This window comes from Squalius cephalus (assembly GCF_949319135.1).
Source record: "Squalius cephalus genome assembly, chromosome: 6".
NCBI lineage: Eukaryota > Metazoa > Chordata > Actinopteri > Cypriniformes > Leuciscidae > Squalius > Squalius cephalus.
The window spans coordinates 48278472-48295656 of NC_137127.1; the positions used below are offsets into that span (position 1 = coordinate 48278472).

General features: G+C 44.7%; 1 protein-coding gene across 2 annotated transcripts in view; it reads right to left on the reverse strand.

Moving 5' to 3' along the window:
- Positions 1–17185, reverse strand: part of reln (reelin) — a 158685-nt gene that overhangs the window by 35913 nt on the left and 105587 nt on the right. For both annotated transcript variants that reach the window (XM_079873327.1, XM_079873328.1), the window contains exons 25-38: positions 16643–16848; positions 15671–15842; positions 14937–15143; positions 13473–13708; positions 13160–13317; positions 12101–12314; positions 11944–12020; positions 11008–11166; positions 10719–10913; positions 6207–6480; positions 5133–5273; positions 3913–4090; positions 1558–1642; positions 1266–1448 (exon numbers count right to left, since the gene is read on the reverse strand). In XM_079873327.1, the coding sequence (XP_079729453.1) occupies positions 1266–1448; positions 1558–1642; positions 3913–4090; positions 5133–5273; positions 6207–6480; positions 10719–10913; positions 11008–11166; positions 11944–12020; positions 12101–12314; positions 13160–13317; positions 13473–13708; positions 14937–15143; positions 15671–15842; positions 16643–16848 (2485 nt within the window). The remainder of the gene's footprint in view (positions 1–1265; positions 1449–1557; positions 1643–3912; positions 4091–5132; positions 5274–6206; positions 6481–10718; positions 10914–11007; positions 11167–11943; positions 12021–12100; positions 12315–13159; positions 13318–13472; positions 13709–14936; positions 15144–15670; positions 15843–16642; positions 16849–17185) is intronic.

The window sequence follows — 17185 nt, forward strand, 5'->3', positions numbered from 1 at the left end:
TGTGAATTAAAATAGCCCCACATCATCACATAGCCTTCACCATACCTAGAGATTGGCATGGGGTACTTTCCATAAGATCATCACTCAATGCAAATCAAACTATTAGCTATTAGGCTAACTGAAATAAAACCATGCCAATCTCTAGGTATGGTGAAGGCTATGTGATGATGTGGGGCTATTTTAATTCCAGAGGCCAAGGGAACTTTATCAGGATGCATAGTATCCTGGATCCATGAAGTAACTGGCCTTTAAAAATAAAAATCTGCCTGCCTCTATGGGAATTTAACATAGGGGTGTCCAAACTTATGCACCCTGTATTTTAAGGAAGAACATTTATTTATTTACGATACATTATTCATTCACAAAGAAAATTGGTGTCCTTAAAGGTTGGATTTTTCCTAATTTTTTAAATTAAGGCATTAAGTTCAGTTTCCAAAAGATGATTTTTTATTCCTCTTTTTAGTCAACTTTAGTATGGGTGTCTAAACTTATGCATAGCACTGTAACATCATAAGAATGTTCCAGAAATGTTGTTCTTAGAACTTTTTCTCTTAACGTAATGAGAACGTTCATCAAGAACAAACAACACTGGAAAACATGATGTTCTTCCTCAGTGTTTCTGTCTTGTTTTACAGCAAAATGATCTAAACATTCTTAAATCAAGATGCATTTACTGGAGACGCATCATGACTGAGGATATTAAGTGTTGGTGTCTGAAAAACGTGTAAAAATGAAGTGAGTTTGTGCTTAAAACAAGAATATCTGCCATCGGGGTCAGAAAAATAATCTTGTTTTGCCTTTGAATTTTTCTTGCTTTGAGCTTAGACTCCCTTAATTTTCTAACTTCATTAATGGACATTTCCCAAACAATCTGTTCCAAACAATTCCCAAACAAGGAACAATTCCCAAACAAGCGCTCGACCAATCACAACACACTGCTCCAGCCGACCAATCAGAGCACAGTGTGCTTTTCAGAAGGAGGGGCTTCATAGAGACAGGAAGTAAACAGAGCGTTACTGACAGACTGGGAAGAGAGGAGCTGCAACAATGGAGGATATGAGGAGAATAATCAACATTCAAGCAGGAAAACCTGTTCTAGTAGAGCCTGAAACAACATCAAGACTCTGTAACAGGGAGTAACAGGTCCTGTTTAAAGTGTAAAATTAGCACACTACTCTTCTGTATTATGAACGAACTCATCTCTATATAGCACTAGTGATGGTGTGAGTGAGGCGTGTGTGTGTGTGTGACCGTGACTTTCTTACCGCTGTTGTACGGCTGCCACAATCGAAACCGTGTAGCGTTTGTCTGCGCGCTGGGAGGCAAAGACATGTGAACAAACAGCGTGTCTGTGGAAGTGGGGAAATAAAACTCGTCTATAAGCAGCCAGCTGATCCCTCCATTCACCGAATACTGGAGCAACACGGAGTGAGAGCGCTCGGGCACGCCTGCACACACACACACACACACACACACACACACACACAACATGTGTTTACAACACACAGAACACAAGGAGAAAGCCTTGAGATTGAACACGCTTCACGCCAGACTCACCCTTTGTTATGAACTTGAATGAAAACTGGATGTACATGGTGTTTGTGCAGTCTAGATCTGTTGAAACCAGCATTCGCAATCCCTCCTGCAGGAGAACGGTCATCCGGAGAACACACATGATTTATTTACATCAGATGATAAAACTCCTAAAGGTTTAATGCACATTGAATGCATGAGGCAGAGCAGTATTTCATACGGGTGTAACGATTCCCTCATTTCACGATATAACAGATATCACGATACTGGACTCACAATACCGTATTATTGCGATATTCCAAGACATATGATAAAAGGTTAACAAAACATTTACTATTGATTAAACTGCTAAATTTAATATTACATTGTGGGTGTAAATGAATAGTCTTGGACTTGGTGCTGGAAACCCAAAGCACAGGACAATAGAGACTCCAGAATAACAATATTCATGATTCTGGAGCTGAAAATACTGAATTATTGTAGATGAATATGCTTGAACTCTTTCACTGACTAGATATATTTATAATAATGTAGGACACTTTTACTGTAACATCAGACATTTGGCATTATCAGGACACACAAATATTCCCCCACTGCATTATTATACATTATATTCTACATTATATATAGTAGTTTAATGTAGTACTGACACTAAAACTCTGAAAACTTGATTTTTTTCTCACACAGTAATTTTCATTTTGGGTGAAATATCCACAATACATATTATCACTACACTCTAAAAAATGCTGGGTCGTTTCAACCCAACTTTGGGTCAAAAATGGACAAACCCAGTCGTTGGGTTACAATTATTGAGTCATTAATTCAATTTTTAACCCAATGTTTGGGTTTGTTCATATTTGACCCAAAGTTGGGTTAAAACAACCCAGCATGTTGTTTTTATGTTTTGCGATATATTCCAGTCTTTTTTAACTGATAGTCTGATCTACGAGAAATTTCAGCCTGATTTAAATTACGTCATAGTACAGAATCTGCACTTCTACGAGTCATGAATGATGTTCTGCTCAGTACTCACACAGGGCAATCTGTAGCTCTCGTCCTCTTAGACCTTAGCTCTGCTTTTGACCTGGTCGACCACGATATTTTAATCTCTCGTCTTGAGGCATGTACAGGTTTTAGGGGCATGGTGTTGAAATGGTTCCGCTCATATTTGTCTAACAGAAGCTACTCTGTTCGTATCGGGAAACAGTGCTCATCCAAAATGAAACTTGGGTTTGGCGTTCCGCAGGGTTCTATCCTTGGGCCAGAACTATTTAATCTGTATGTTACCTTTAGGTTCTATTTTAACTAAACATGGGGTTTCTTTTCACCTGTATGCCGACGATATCCAAATTTACATGTCTCTAAAGCGTGATGACAAGTCTGCTTTAAAGCCACTACTGGACTGTATAGATGACCTGAAATTATGGCTTACTGGTAACTTTTTGAGTCTGAATGAAAATAAGACGGAAATGATCGTGTTTGGCCCCAGTTATCGTAGTACACATGTTTGTGACCTCCAAACGTTGTCACCCCACAGTACCACCTGTATTCGGAATCTGGAGGTCTGGATTGATAACAACATTAACCTTGAAAAGCAGATAAGTGCGGTGGTAAAGTCCTGCTTCTTTCACCTCCGTCTCTTAGCTAAGGTTAAACCATTTTTGTCTGGTAAGCACTTTGAGATAGCTATGCATGCTTTCGTAACATCCAGATTGGACTATTGTAATTCCTTGTATATTGGGATTCCTCAGAAACACATCACCCGTCTACAAATAGTCCAAATATGCAGCTGCACGCCTTCTCAAAGGAAAACGTAAATTTGAACATATTACACCGGTTCTGATTTCGCTTCATTGGCTACCGATTAAATTTCGAATAGATTTTAAAGTTTTGCTCTTTGTTTTTAAATATATACAGAACTTAGCTCCCCAGTACCTATCTGAATTGCTTCATCCAGAAATTAAGTCAAGATCACTAAGATCGGGGGACTCGAACTTACTTTCAGTCCCCAGGACCAGATTAAAAAATAGGGGTGACCGTGCTTTCGCAGCTTATGGACCCAAGCTATGGGATAGCCTACCCCACAATATCAGATCTGCCCAAACTCTGACACTTTTTAAAACTTCTCTGAAAACGCATCTCTTTTCACTAGCTTTTAATATACCCTGATGTGACCGACTTTTTCTCTTTGATGTGTATCTTTGCTGGTTTTTGTGCTTGTATTGTCTACCCTTATTGGCCTTGTTAAGCACTTTGGTCAACGCCAGTTGTTTTTAAATGTGCTATACAAATAAAATTGTTGTTGTTGTTGTTGTTGTTATATTGTGACATGATAAATTGTTACACCCCTAGTATTTCACGCGTTCACACTGTACTCACGCCTTTGAAGATGAGTGCGGTTCCTGATTTGAGAGGTTCTCCGCTCAGCGTTCCCCGCTCCGCCCCGTACACCTCGGGCCACACGTCAGGCTTCAGGTTCTCGTTGAAATCTTCCTTCAGAACCGACGGCAGAGCGAGCAGAGGCACACAGTGAGCACCACCGAAGCCCTCATCACAGCTGAGCGAGAGAGAAACCAGTGTCACTGCAGGATCGCTGAGCAGCGCTGGAGTTTATCAGGAGCCGGTGTCAGTGCCATTAATCACAGTGAAACTGCACGCCATTTGGCAAAGGCTGCGATTATTTTCTGCTCAGCTTTTCAGTGCAGTGGCTGATCGGTAGTAAATGCTCCTTCTGAACACCAGAGGGCGTCTCACACACACACACACACACACACACCACATATCCCTCTGAACACCAGAGGGCGTCTCACACACACACACACACACCACATATCCCTCTGAACACCAGAGGGCGTCTCACACACACACACCACATATCCCTCTGAACACCAGAGGGCGTCTCACACACACACACACACCAAATATGCCCTGCCGCAGAAGTACGATAACACACATCATTCCAGGAAATCCCATCACACTATCTGTAGCTGAATAAAAAGAAGATTGAAACACTTTGATTAAACACGACTAATAAACACACGACTGCCTTATTCTGTGTAAGAAGCTCATCATCTCACAGAAGGAGGAGCTCAGCTGTCGTTATGAAGTGAGTTTGGAGTAAAAGCGTGTTATTAAATGTCTTTTGTTGGACAAGAGCAGGGGTGCCCAATCCTGCTCCTGCCGATCGACTGTCCTGCACAGTTCATCTCCACCCCTAATCAAACACACCTGCCTTTAATTTTCAAGTGATCCTGAAGACCTTAATTGGTTGCTTCAGGTGTGTTTGATTAGGGGTGGAGATGAACTGTGCAGGACAGTCGATCGGCAGGAGCAGGATTGGGCACCCCTGAACTGGTTCATAAATGCTTCTCATGTTTGGAAAGATGTTTGACACGTGTTGCTTTTTCAAATGCATGTTATGTGACTCAAACTCACAGTGCTTTCAGAGTGAGCAGCGTTTACTGAGCCGATCATCAATGACAAGCTGCGCATAACAAATAATCACAGCCTTTGCAATTTCATAATCGCGATAAACCAAATCGGTGCAATCACATGTACATTGTGATTAACCGTGCAGCCCTTTCCGGTTGGAGACTCACGTGCAGTGTCCGTTGTCGCACAGGCCGTGTCCCGAGCACATCCACGGGCAGCCCGGAGTCAGAAGAACATTATCCAGCGTCCAGCCATCGGCTCCGGGAGCAAACACAGGCTGGATCCAGCGGAACCTCGTTCTGGGAGAACTACACGAACCGGGGGAAAGGGTTTAGTGTTGGAAACTCCAACAAAAGGTAGCATGACATGACTGTAAAGGTTTTCGGACACATCATGGCAGATGAGAAAATTAATTAAGTACCTTACATGGACATTTTCTAAATGTTATAATGATTTCTTAACAAACAAGTATTCATTACTCCAATGAGCTCATTGTTTCTGCTTTAAATTATTACATTGTTTAATTTGCATTGTTTAATTTCTATCGCGTTTCTCAGGAGCTGATTACCCTCCTCCCTCCCCAGCTCCTCCTCTCATCAGTCAGTTTGGCATTCTGATTCCCCTTGAATCAGAATAAATTCTCTAATTATGTTGTACTTTAAAATCTTGAATTAATGATATCTGCAATACATTTGTGTTGGTTCTGTTCTGTTCACCCTAAGGAGGGTTGTTGCTGCTCTTATCCATGCTAGGTTGCATTGATGTCCAGGGAGTTCTTGCCCAGAACAGAACCATTCCGCCATTCCATACTGTATGCTAATTATCAATCGTATTTGACGATAGTGGTCCTGACAGAAATGCACTTTTATGGACTTCAAAACAGAAACAGCCATTCACTGCCATTATAAAGCTTGGAAGAGCCAGGACATTTTTTAATATAACTCTGATTGTATTCATCTGAAAGAAGAACGTCATATACACCTAGAATGACTTGAGGGTGAGTAAATCATGGGCTAATTAAAATTTTTGGGTGAACTAACCCTTTAATGTGTCTGGAAGAACGTTTGTTCGTAACCTTGCCAGAATGTTTGCTGTCAGCTGTGAATCTGCTCTGAAACAATCTCTACTGTATAAAGTGCTATAGAAATGAGGCTTGACTCTGTTGCTGCCACAGCGAGGACAGTATAAAGGTGTAGTGATGGGACTGAGGTGTGTATAAACTCATCTGTATAGAGTCATACATGGCAGTGCTGGGCAGGTAGACAGTGACCCTCCTCCACTGCAGGTACTGAGGCGCGCTGTACACCGAGCGCTGGCTGTACCCGGAGCAGCCGATGGCGGGCGGCACACACTCCGGCGTGACCAGGTTCCAGCGGCGCCCGCAGTCTGTGGAGAACTCGAGTCGGACGCCGTGAGATGGAGACGCGGCCTTACTGCAACCCATGCTCAGATCAAACTGGAGGAAGGAGGAGCCGGACACCTCGAAGTCCCAGCTCTCAGCGTACCGAGGCCTCTCTGGGGGACAGTTCATATCAGACACACCCTCAAAACATGTGCATTCATATCAGACACACCCTATAATACATGTGCATTCATATCAGACACACACTATAATACATGTGCATTCATATCAGACACACCCTATAATACATGTGCATTCATATCAGACACACCCTATAAATACATGTGCATTGATAACAGATACACCCTATAATACATGCTTCATTCAGCTCTGTGAGTGTCAAAGGGCAAGTTCAGAACTAAATTATTTGGTAACACTTTATTTTGATGGTCCACTAGCTCTCATTAAAGTATCAGTAGAGTTCTTCTTCTTCGAGTCCGTTGCAATTTCAGATGTCGTTCTGCCAATATCTGGCGCAGGTCACAGCTGATGGGGTCGGTTCAGCCAGGTCCTGGGGGCTGCACTGGGGGGCGTTTTCACACTCCAGTAGATGAGACATTGTCTGAACTGCTCCACAGCTACATGTGTCATCTGTCTGGTGGTTCCATGTTTTCATAAGTGCTTTGCACCTCCCCTGTTCCACTCGTAGTCTGTTGAGGGTTTTCCAGGTTAGCCATGGGAGGTCGTGCCCGCTGGCGAGACATTCAGTCGGGGTGATTCCTCTCTCCATCCAATCCTGGGCTCGTGTAGTTAGCTGGTTCCAGTCATCTATCCAAATGTTGGTCCTCGCTATTTTTTTGGTTGTCTGGAGAAGTGGGACTGTCAGCAGGAAACTGGCTCTCGATTTCAAACGGGGTGGGGGTGCAATGTGTCCGTGCAGGGGGTGCCTGGTGTCAAACTCCTGTGTTCTCCGCTCGTCTTGGGCAATGATGGATCGTCTGATGTAAGGGGGGGCAATGCCAGCTAGAGCATAGAGGCACGGGACTGGCGTTGTCTTTATACATCCCGTGATAATGCGGCAGGTGTCGTTGAGGGCTATGTCAATCAGTTTGGTATGGTGGGAGCGGCTCCAGCTTGAGCACGCGTATTTGGCTGTGGAGAAGCACAGGGCTAGGGCAGTTGCACGGATGGTTGATGGATCGGCACCCCATTTTGAGTTTACCAGTTTGCGCAGAATGTTGTTGCGAGTGTTGATCTTGGCTTTGGTATTCTGGAGGTGAGTTTTGAAAGAGAGTGTCCTGTCGAGTGTGACTCCCAGGTACACAGGGTGAGGGTGGTTGGAGAGTTTGTGGCCATCCCATGGGATGCTCAGTTCTTTTTTCGCATCTCGATTTTTGAGATGGAAGCTGCATAGTTGAGTTTTTGATGGGTTCGGTTTCAGGTGGTTGTTTTTGTAGTAGGTTGACATCTCTTGAAGGGCATTTTCCAGGACTGCCTCAATCTTCTGGAAGTTCTCCTGTTGGGTGGTGATGCAGAGATCATCCGCATAAATAAAGCGGCGGCATTGTGAGTGAAGTGGTTGGTCATTAGTGTAGATGTTGAAGAGGAGTGGGGCCAGTACATTGCCTTGTGGTAGGCCGTTCTTTTGGGCTTTCCATTTGCTTTTCTTGTCATTTAATTGGACAAAGAAGCGCCTGTTGTTGAGGAGGCTTTTGATGATTTGGCACAGGTCGAGGTCACCAGTCATGTCAAAAAGTTTCCTAATCATGGTGCGGTGCTGGACTGTATCGTAGGCAGCAGTAAGATCTATGAAAGCTGCTCCAGTGATGAGTTTACACTCAAAACCATCCTCAATATGTTGGGTGAGGTTCAATAGCTGCCCAGCACAGGAGCGACCAGGACGGAAACCAGCTTGATCTTTAGTAAGCTTGGAGTCTATAACTGGCATAAGGCGTTGGAGTAATAGCCTCTCATAGAGCTTGTAGGTGATGCAGAGGAGTGAAATTGGTCTGTAGCTCTTTGGGGATGATGGGTCCTTTCCAGGTTTGAGAGTTGCGACTATCTTGGCCTTTCTCCATGCCGGAGGGATTATTTTCTCTGCCATGCATGAGTTCAACATTTCTAGGACCCAGGTCTTTGCTTTAGGTCCCAGGTGCTGTATCATTTCCGTCAGTACGTCGTCGGTTCCTGCTGCTTTCCCAGGTTTCAGCATGTTCATTGCAGCTTCCAGTTCTTGTGGATCGAATGGCTTGGTAAGTGCTCTGGCTGGTTGTGGGTGGTCCGGTACCGCTGTCCGGCGGTATTCTCCTGTGGGTCTGCGCCGGTTTTGGCTGCGACCGTTTGCCACCAGCTGTGCTGCAACTGCGTTTGCTGTGACTGTTGAGAGCGTGGGTGGTGTGGTATGGTCTTCGCCGAGGCGGCGGATTGTGGCCCATGCCTTCCTGCTGTTGTTGGTCATGTTGGTATTTTCTAACAGCTCCTTCCAGGCTAGCCTTCGATCTTCCCCAACTTTGTTTAGCAGGGTCTCTCCGAGTTCTGTGACGGTGGGGGAGAAGGGGTCCTCATGATATGCCTCGTGGTAGGCTTTCAATAGCTCATTAGATGTTTCTGACAGTCCGGAGATGTACTCGGTCTGGCATCCTCTTGGTATATGTCGCCTGGCTGACCTTTTCAACAAGTCTATGAACATGTTGTAGTTGTTGGAGTGTGATGGAATGCTGGAGATGGAGTTTTCAATCTCCTGTTGGAACGGCAGCCAGTCTGCCCTCCGCAGATTAAACCTTCTGCGGAAGGGGACGGTAGTTGCTTGGAGGACAGATTTGATGGTTATGGTGATTGGCCGGTGTTGCGTGTGGGGGATAGGATCCAAGACAGCTTTCACAACTCTCGATGTTAGTTCACTGCTCACGCAAACAAGATCTGGGTTATATCCTCGTTTCCATCTGGCGCTGTGGAAAGATTTTGACAGTTTAGCGTCATGGATCAGGGTCAGGTGTTTCGACTCAAGCCAGGTTTCGACTTCATCTCCATCTTGATTGTTCACTTCATAACCCCACAGTGTGCTATGAGCATTGAAGTCCCCAATGCTAATGTGGTATTTCCTTTTGCATCTATCTGGCAGTTCAGGGTGGAGGAAAGGGCTATGGGGGGGTTTATACACTGATGTGACAGAGACATTCGGTAGAGTGTCAGTGACAGACATACATCAGTAGAGTATTAGTAGACCATCTGCTTATAGGTGCAGTAAGAGATTCTGAGAAATGCTGTTGAAAGTGGATCGGACTGAGCAGCACAACACACTTGTAGCCAATCAGCAGTAGAGGGCATGTCCACTCATGATTGGGGAGGAGAGAGAGTGAGCCAATCAGCAGTAGGGGGCGTGTCTACTCATGATGGGGGAGGAGAGAGATTGACAATCAGTAGAAGGGGGCGTGACTACTCATAATGGGGGAGGAGAAAGAGTCAGTCAATCAGCAGTAGGGAGTGTGTCCACTCATGATGGGGGAGGAGAGAGAGTGAGCCAAACAACAGTAGGAGGTGTGTCCACTTATGATGGGGGAGGAGAGAGAGATAGACAATCAGTAGTAGGAGGAGTGTCCAATCATGATGGGGGAGGAGAGAGAGTGATCCAATCAACAGTAGGGGTCGTGATTGGGGAGGAGAGAGAGTGATCCAATCAGCAGTAGGGGGCGTGTCCACTTATGATGGGGGAGGAGAGGGAGAGAGTGAGTCAATCAGCAATAGGGGGTGTATCCACTCATGATGGGGGAGGAGAGGGAGAGAGTGAGTCAATCAGCAATAGGGGGTGTGTCCACTCATGATGGGGGAGGAGAGAGAGTGAGCCAATCAGCAGTAAGGGGCGTGTCTACTCATGATGGGGGAAGAGAGAGAGAGAGTGAGTCAATCAGCAGTAGGGGGCGTGTCCACTCATGATGGGGGAGGAGAGAGAGTAAGCCAATCAGCAGTAGGGAGTGTGTCCACTCATGATGGGGGAGGAGAGAGAGTAAGCCAATCAGCAGTAGGGGGTGTGTCCACTCATGATGGGGGAAGAGAGAGAGAGAGTGAGTCAATCAGCAGTAGGGGGCGTGTCCACTCATGATGGGGGAGGAGAGAGAGTAAGCCAATCAGCAGTAGGGGGTGTGGCCACTCATGATGGGGGAGGAGAGAGAGAGTGAGCAAGAGGGAGATTTGTTGAAAGACTGTAGAAAGAGAGATGGCTGAGAGACATTACAAAAGAGAAAAACTAAGAGGAATATCACTGGAAAAAAAGGGTTATGATCAGACAAGAGCTTTAGGACCCGCGTAAATATTAGAAAAGACCAGAGCGAGAAGGCCTGAAAATGGCCAGCTAAAAATGCTCATTTAAATGTCTGGATGATGAATGAAAACTTATATGTTAATGGTAACTCACTGTCCATGAGCTCAGAGTTGAAGTTCAACACTGAGTCTCGACTCAGGCAGTCTGTGGTCACCTCTCCGCCTACAACTCGATACCAGTTGTGTCTTAAAGGGGAAGTGCCATCAAACGTGTCGAAAAATCCACTTCTAGCGCTGTCGTTCATTCCAATCAGAATATTATCCAGGCCCCACTGGGCCGCGTGTTTACCTGAGAAACCAGAGATAGATGACTGCATCTCAACACATGTTTTGTAGGTTATGATGTTCTCACTATAGAATAGTGTGTTTATAACGGTTCTGACCCTGCTGAGGCTGCCACCAGCGGAACACGGTGTGTGATGTCTTCGCTGCGGGCGGCAGCTCGATGGTGACCACCTGAGGCTCGAGGAACGACCCAAAGTCCAGCTCGCGTAAGAGCTGCCACTGCACGCCATTGTTGATGGAAAACTGGACAACCACACCTGCCAAAGAAATACAAGCAGGGTTAGTCATGAATAACTGCAGCATTTTTAGTGCCTGATCGCCTCATCCAGCCGCTGAAACCGCTGTGCTTTCCAAAGACGATGTGAGGATTATTATAATGGAATATATTGAGATTGAACATCTAAAACATTTGATCACCGTTTCTGATGAGCTTTGTGTGATCAAGCACTTTATTTCTATTTATTAATACTGTACAACTGACAAAATCTCATGGCAATTCGTAACTATTTTAAGTTTTGGCGAATTGATGGATAATTCGTCTGTTTTCATACTATCTGCACACACCCCAGTGACGGGTATGGTTAGGGGTGGACCTTCACGCTTACTTTTGTCCAATAATCATATGTTTTTGTACAATTCACAATTCCCACCAGATCTGCAGTTAATGATCTCCACATCTCCACTTCCCTTCCCTTTACCTCTGTACAGATAATACGTTATTAAAATGATTCCAGTTCACATGGATCCACGGAAACGACTAAAAATTCAGTATTTTGCAGGCCAGACAAGTAATTTGGTGAGGACAATTTAAAAAAAAAAACTATGCGCCTGCACACATACATATTCAAACGCACATACCTATAGAATAAACACGTAATATGCATGTGCAAGCTGTCACCGTTTTCTCAGATTCACATTTTTTAAGTTCAATCAATCTTTGTTACTTTCATTTCCTATTATCACTGTAAAGCTGCTTTGAAACAATCTATATTGTTAAAGCACTGTATAAATGAAGCTGACTTGACAACATTCACCTTCATTTCGGGAACGGGGGCGAGTACAAGTGGAGCCCATGTTTTTCCCTCCAATCCGAATGTAGAACTGAACCAAACTGTACAGAAAGAGAAAAGAGTAGGTTATAAGTAGAGAAATGAGGGCGTTCTGAAGCCTTATAGTTGGAGTGGTTCTGACCGGGTGTTGGTGGTGTCCAGCAGTGTGGTGCGAGCCTCTCGTCGGCCCAGACTGCTGAAGTACAGCGCTTTGCCTTCGCTGATGGTCCCACAGCCGTCCCCGATCTGTCCTCCGCTCAGGCTCTGCCACAGTGAGCTCAGCTTGCCCTCGAAGTCCTCCGAGAGCTCAGTGGGACTCGCTGCCGACGGGACACAGCTCGACCCATCCACCTCCACTGAACACAAACACACACCACATCACACACAGCAGAGGTCCTGGTCAGACACACACCACATCACACACAGCAGAAGCTCCTGGTCAGACACACACCACATCACACACAGCAGAAGCTCCTGATCACACACCTGACTCAGCTAGGCTAGTCTTACAACTTAATCATCTCATTTTTATCGATTGGACGGATTTAATCTGAAAAGAAATATTATGATTATCTCCAACTAATTGATATTTGGTCAGACTAGCTTTTAAAGTCATCATACAAGTTGTGCTCGTCTTTTCCTCCCTATCGTGCCCTATATCGAGTGAAACGCTTCTGGAACAAGAACAAATGTGGGCGGGGCTTGATTGTGTCTGTGGGGAAGTGATTGGATAATTGGATGGTTGTGGTTTGCTATTGGCTGATCTCATGTGAGTGACAGGTTGCCCCGCCCTCGTCATCAGAGAAGAGAAGAGATGCTGCTGTTATTCTGATTCAAGATTATGAGACACATGAATGTTTGAAACAATAATGATATGCACCGATAAATCATTTAGAATAAACACTGCAATAAAAAAATAAGAATTCATTTTGAATTCATAGTGACTTTAACATGACAGCTGTGTTTATGCAACTGACTCCAGTTCATTAGCAGAGACTCCAAGACCTGAAATGTCAGACAAAGAGGTGTTCGACATGTGCAGTTGTTGTGATTTACTGACATCCAGATATGATGATCAACATACATTGATTCAGCTTCTGTCAACTCGCGCCATAACACCATGTCAAGCAAAGAGCAAAAACTAGATTAGACCGGCTATGAATGTCTGATGGCTAATGACGAGTCTGAATGTGAGCATTACCTGTGTATCCCATGTCGCAGAAGCAGACGCCTGAGACACAGTCTCCGTGACCCCCGCAGTGATTGGGACAGGGCTCAGAGATGTAGACGCCGTCCAGGGCGAACGCCGGGGCGTCCCGATACACACTGCTCTCCTGGAACCAGCGGAAGCGTGTCTTGCTGAAAACCACACGGGAATGTAGAGATGAGTTCATCAAAACTGTGGCTAGAATAATCAACCAAGCACTGCCAACAATGTTCTTCTTGCTTAGTATTTTGGTCTTGTTTTCTATTAAACATCTCGAAAATTGAGAACAAGCCCAGTGTCCGGTTACCTGGCAGCCACATTTCGTGGAAGTACAACCGTGATTCTGGTCCAGCGCTCGTAGTCTCCTGTGTTGTAAACGGTGGGCTCTCTGAGTTCCCGGCCGCTGCCCTCACAGCTGGCGGCCCCAGGGGATGCTGGGTAACAGCCCTCGCGCACCAGAGCCCACGAGCGGCCCGCGTCGTGAGAGAACTGGAGCAGGACTGGCGCCGACGCACTGAAGGCCGACTCACAGCCGATGTTCAGCTGAAGGAGAAGCACAGCACAGGTCTCTACACTGGAGAAACACACTGACATGTACAAACAGGTCATTCAATACGGTAAAAAAGTCAAAACAATCATCCTTTGATCTGTATGTAAGCAGAGAAATTTAAGCTTTCAGTACCATCAAAATACAAAATCTGCACTTTTAACACGCTATTATGCTATTGTAAATGTTGTAAATTTAGTTTTTTCTCCTACAACAGCTTCACATTCATCCAAGATCAAAAACACTTTAATGTCCTCATAATCTCCACTGCAGCGTCAGCTCTTTCCTCTCAGAAACGCTTTGATCGAGGATTCAGTCTCTCTACGCCCCGCCTCACTGAGAGCTGCTCTGCTCTGATTGGTCAGAGAGCAAACATGCATTAGCATATCTGAATCTCAGCTCTTGATCACAGTGATACGAACAGTAACGATGGCGTGGGTTTTACCGTATCAATATCAGAAAACAGCGTCTTCTCGACATGAACAACACGAACCAAACTCTTCCAGTCTCAGATACACTACAGTGTTTGAGGGCGGAGTTAAGAGATGCTGCTCAGCCAATCAAGACCACAGGTTGGCATTATGCAAATTAGCTACAAACCTACAGCAGGAAGTGAGACTGAATTACTGACGACTCGTTTCAGTTCAAAATCACTTCTTTCTTTTGGGAGACAAAAACTCCATTTATCTGCACTTTGAGCTTTGAAACGTTGCAGACCCTTTTTTTTACATTAAAAAAAAACAGCTTTATTACACACTGCATGAGGTCATATCTCAAAAAGCATAATAGGGGCATTTTAAACATTATGAGGTCAATTTAAAAAAGAAAGAAACATATGCATGGATCAAAGTAAGATCTATAACATACATATAAAAAATATGTGCCAATATTAAAAACTAGCACAGATAAAACTCAAGCGCGTGTGCTGTGTGACAGTGTTTGATGACGAGACAAAACTTACATGTTTAGTTGGGAGCTTCTCTCAGCAAATGGATATTTGTGATTATTTTTAATTAATTGGGTTAATGGGTTCGTTTAATTGGGTTGATGAATGCGCGCGCGCGCGCGCGCGTGTGTGTGTGTGTGTGTGTGTGTGTGTGTGTGTGTGTGTGTGTGTGTGTGTGTGTGTGTGTGTGTGTGTGTGTGTGCGCGTGCGCGTGTGCATGTGTGTGCGTGTGTGAGAGAGAGAAAGAAGAATTCCTGCATGTAGCCTTACATCAGTACCTTGAACTGCAGTGTGTATCCAGGACGGAGAGACAGATCTCGAGTCACCGCCATCCGGTCGCCATCCGATCGCCCGAACACTATGGCAGAGGGAGTGGGAGCACAGAAGCTGCCGTTACGGTCCTTGTCCATTCCTTCATTTCCCAGCATCAGCCACACACTCATCTGGTTGAGCGGATGATCATACGCTGGTTTCTCATAGAAGTTCTGCAGGGAGACACCAGAGTTTCTCTCTCATCTCTTCATGAACACTGCAGTAGAATCAGTTCTGTCAGGACCACTACCGTCAAATACGATTGACAATTAGCATACAGTTTGGATTGGCGGTATGGTTCTGTTCTGGGCAAGAACTCCCTGCGCATCCATGCAGCCTAGCCTAGATAAGAGCAGCAACAACCCTCCTTAGGGTGAACAGAACAGAACCAACATGAATGTATTGCAGAAATCATTAATTAATTTTAATGTACAACATAATTCGAGAATTTATTCTGATTCAAGGGGAATCAGAATGCCAAACTGACTGATGAGAGGAGGAGCTGGGGAGGGAGGAGGGTAATCAGCTCCTGGGAACGCGATAGCTGCTGATAATACTGAAGGAGCTTATATATGAATACAGTGATAGGTGTCGTATTCCTATAGGTAGACGTGGATCAGCTGATGCGAGCCTGACTAACGTGACTTGCCAGAACTGATGCTATGCTTAATTTTGTTCTAATCCGTGAGGAGAGTCTGACCTGAGGCAGCGTGGGGTCGGCCATCGGGATGACATGCTTCTCTCTCTCGGACAGTATGATGACGTCATCGATGGCCCACTGATCGTAGCCCTCGCCAGAGTGCAGCGGCTGCCACCAGCGGAAGCGCGTACATGGCGTTTTAGAGGCCAGGGGAAGCTCATAATGAACAAACCTGTGGACAAACAACATCAGCCAGTCACAAACACTCACATTACACTCACAGAATGATATAAACATTTATTCATGTAAAGTTCTGGGTCTAATTGTCATTGTGAAGTAATCAATTTAAACTACTTGCAAATATGCATGCATTCACTCTTCTTTGAGTGGGTAACAGTGGTTCGAATGGTGATTACGGCCCTGTTATGACCTAAGCATTCAATCCTACTTCTATTCCACTCAGCTGTGTCTGCTGCGTTATAAACAACAGAACATGTTCTGCGTGAACGGATCCATTGTTTGGATAGGCTTTTCTATTGATAATTTACATATTGCACTCAGAATAGGCTGCGTAGGGCCGGCATATTTACATCAAATGACTTTTTCAGGAAAAAAAAAGAAAGAAAGAAAGAAAGAAAGAAAGAAAGAAAGAAAGAAAGAAAGAAAAAAAGAAAGAAAGAAAGAAAGAAAGAAAGAAAGAAAGAATTGTTTGGATGTATTACACAGAGATCTTAAAGGATTAGTTCACTTCAAAATGAAAATTCTGTTATAATTTACCCTCAAAAAATTCATACAGGTTTGAAACAACTTGAGGGAGAGTAAATGATGCCAGAATTTTCATTTTGAAGTCAACTATTCCTTTAAAGTAAAAAAGCTTAGATAAACAGAGTCTTATTTTTAAACTCCCCGTCACTTTTTAGAACAAAGTAACAAGCATGTATTCCAGTGAATTGTTTGGCACAGTGAATGCAGTGTTTGTAGGATGTTTGGCACAGGTGTATGTTAGTGTATTTGTTGATGACTGGTCCTCACCGAGGTTTGGTGAAGTCAGTGAAGTACATCTCAGCGATCAGACCCCAGCTGATCCCACCATCATTGCTGAACTGCAGCAGAAGCCCCTCCTCCCTGCTGTCCGCCTGGTTGCACTCGGCTCCGGCTCCGCCCATACGCAGGTAAAACTGCACAAACTCCGCCCACTCCGTGTCCAGATCCCAGCTGACCAGCTGCCGCAGCCCAGCCTGAACATACACACACACACTTCAACATACAGCAGCATCTGAGACATCATGCCAATGACCACAGACCTGCATGTCATCTGTGCCTCGGTCTGTATAATGATGATGGGTTCTCAGCTCACAGGGAACGTTCTGGCAAGATTCTCTCAAAGTTATGAACAAACGTTCCTTCAGTGACATTAAATGAACAATAGTTCAAAGTTATCTGGTTCTCAAAACATCACCTTCTGAATAAGCTTATTGGGTAACACTTTACAATAAGTGAAGTTCACAACGTAATTTCAGGAGGAGTGAACCCATATAATCTTTCAATTAACTGCCGGAGCATATAAACAGCCGC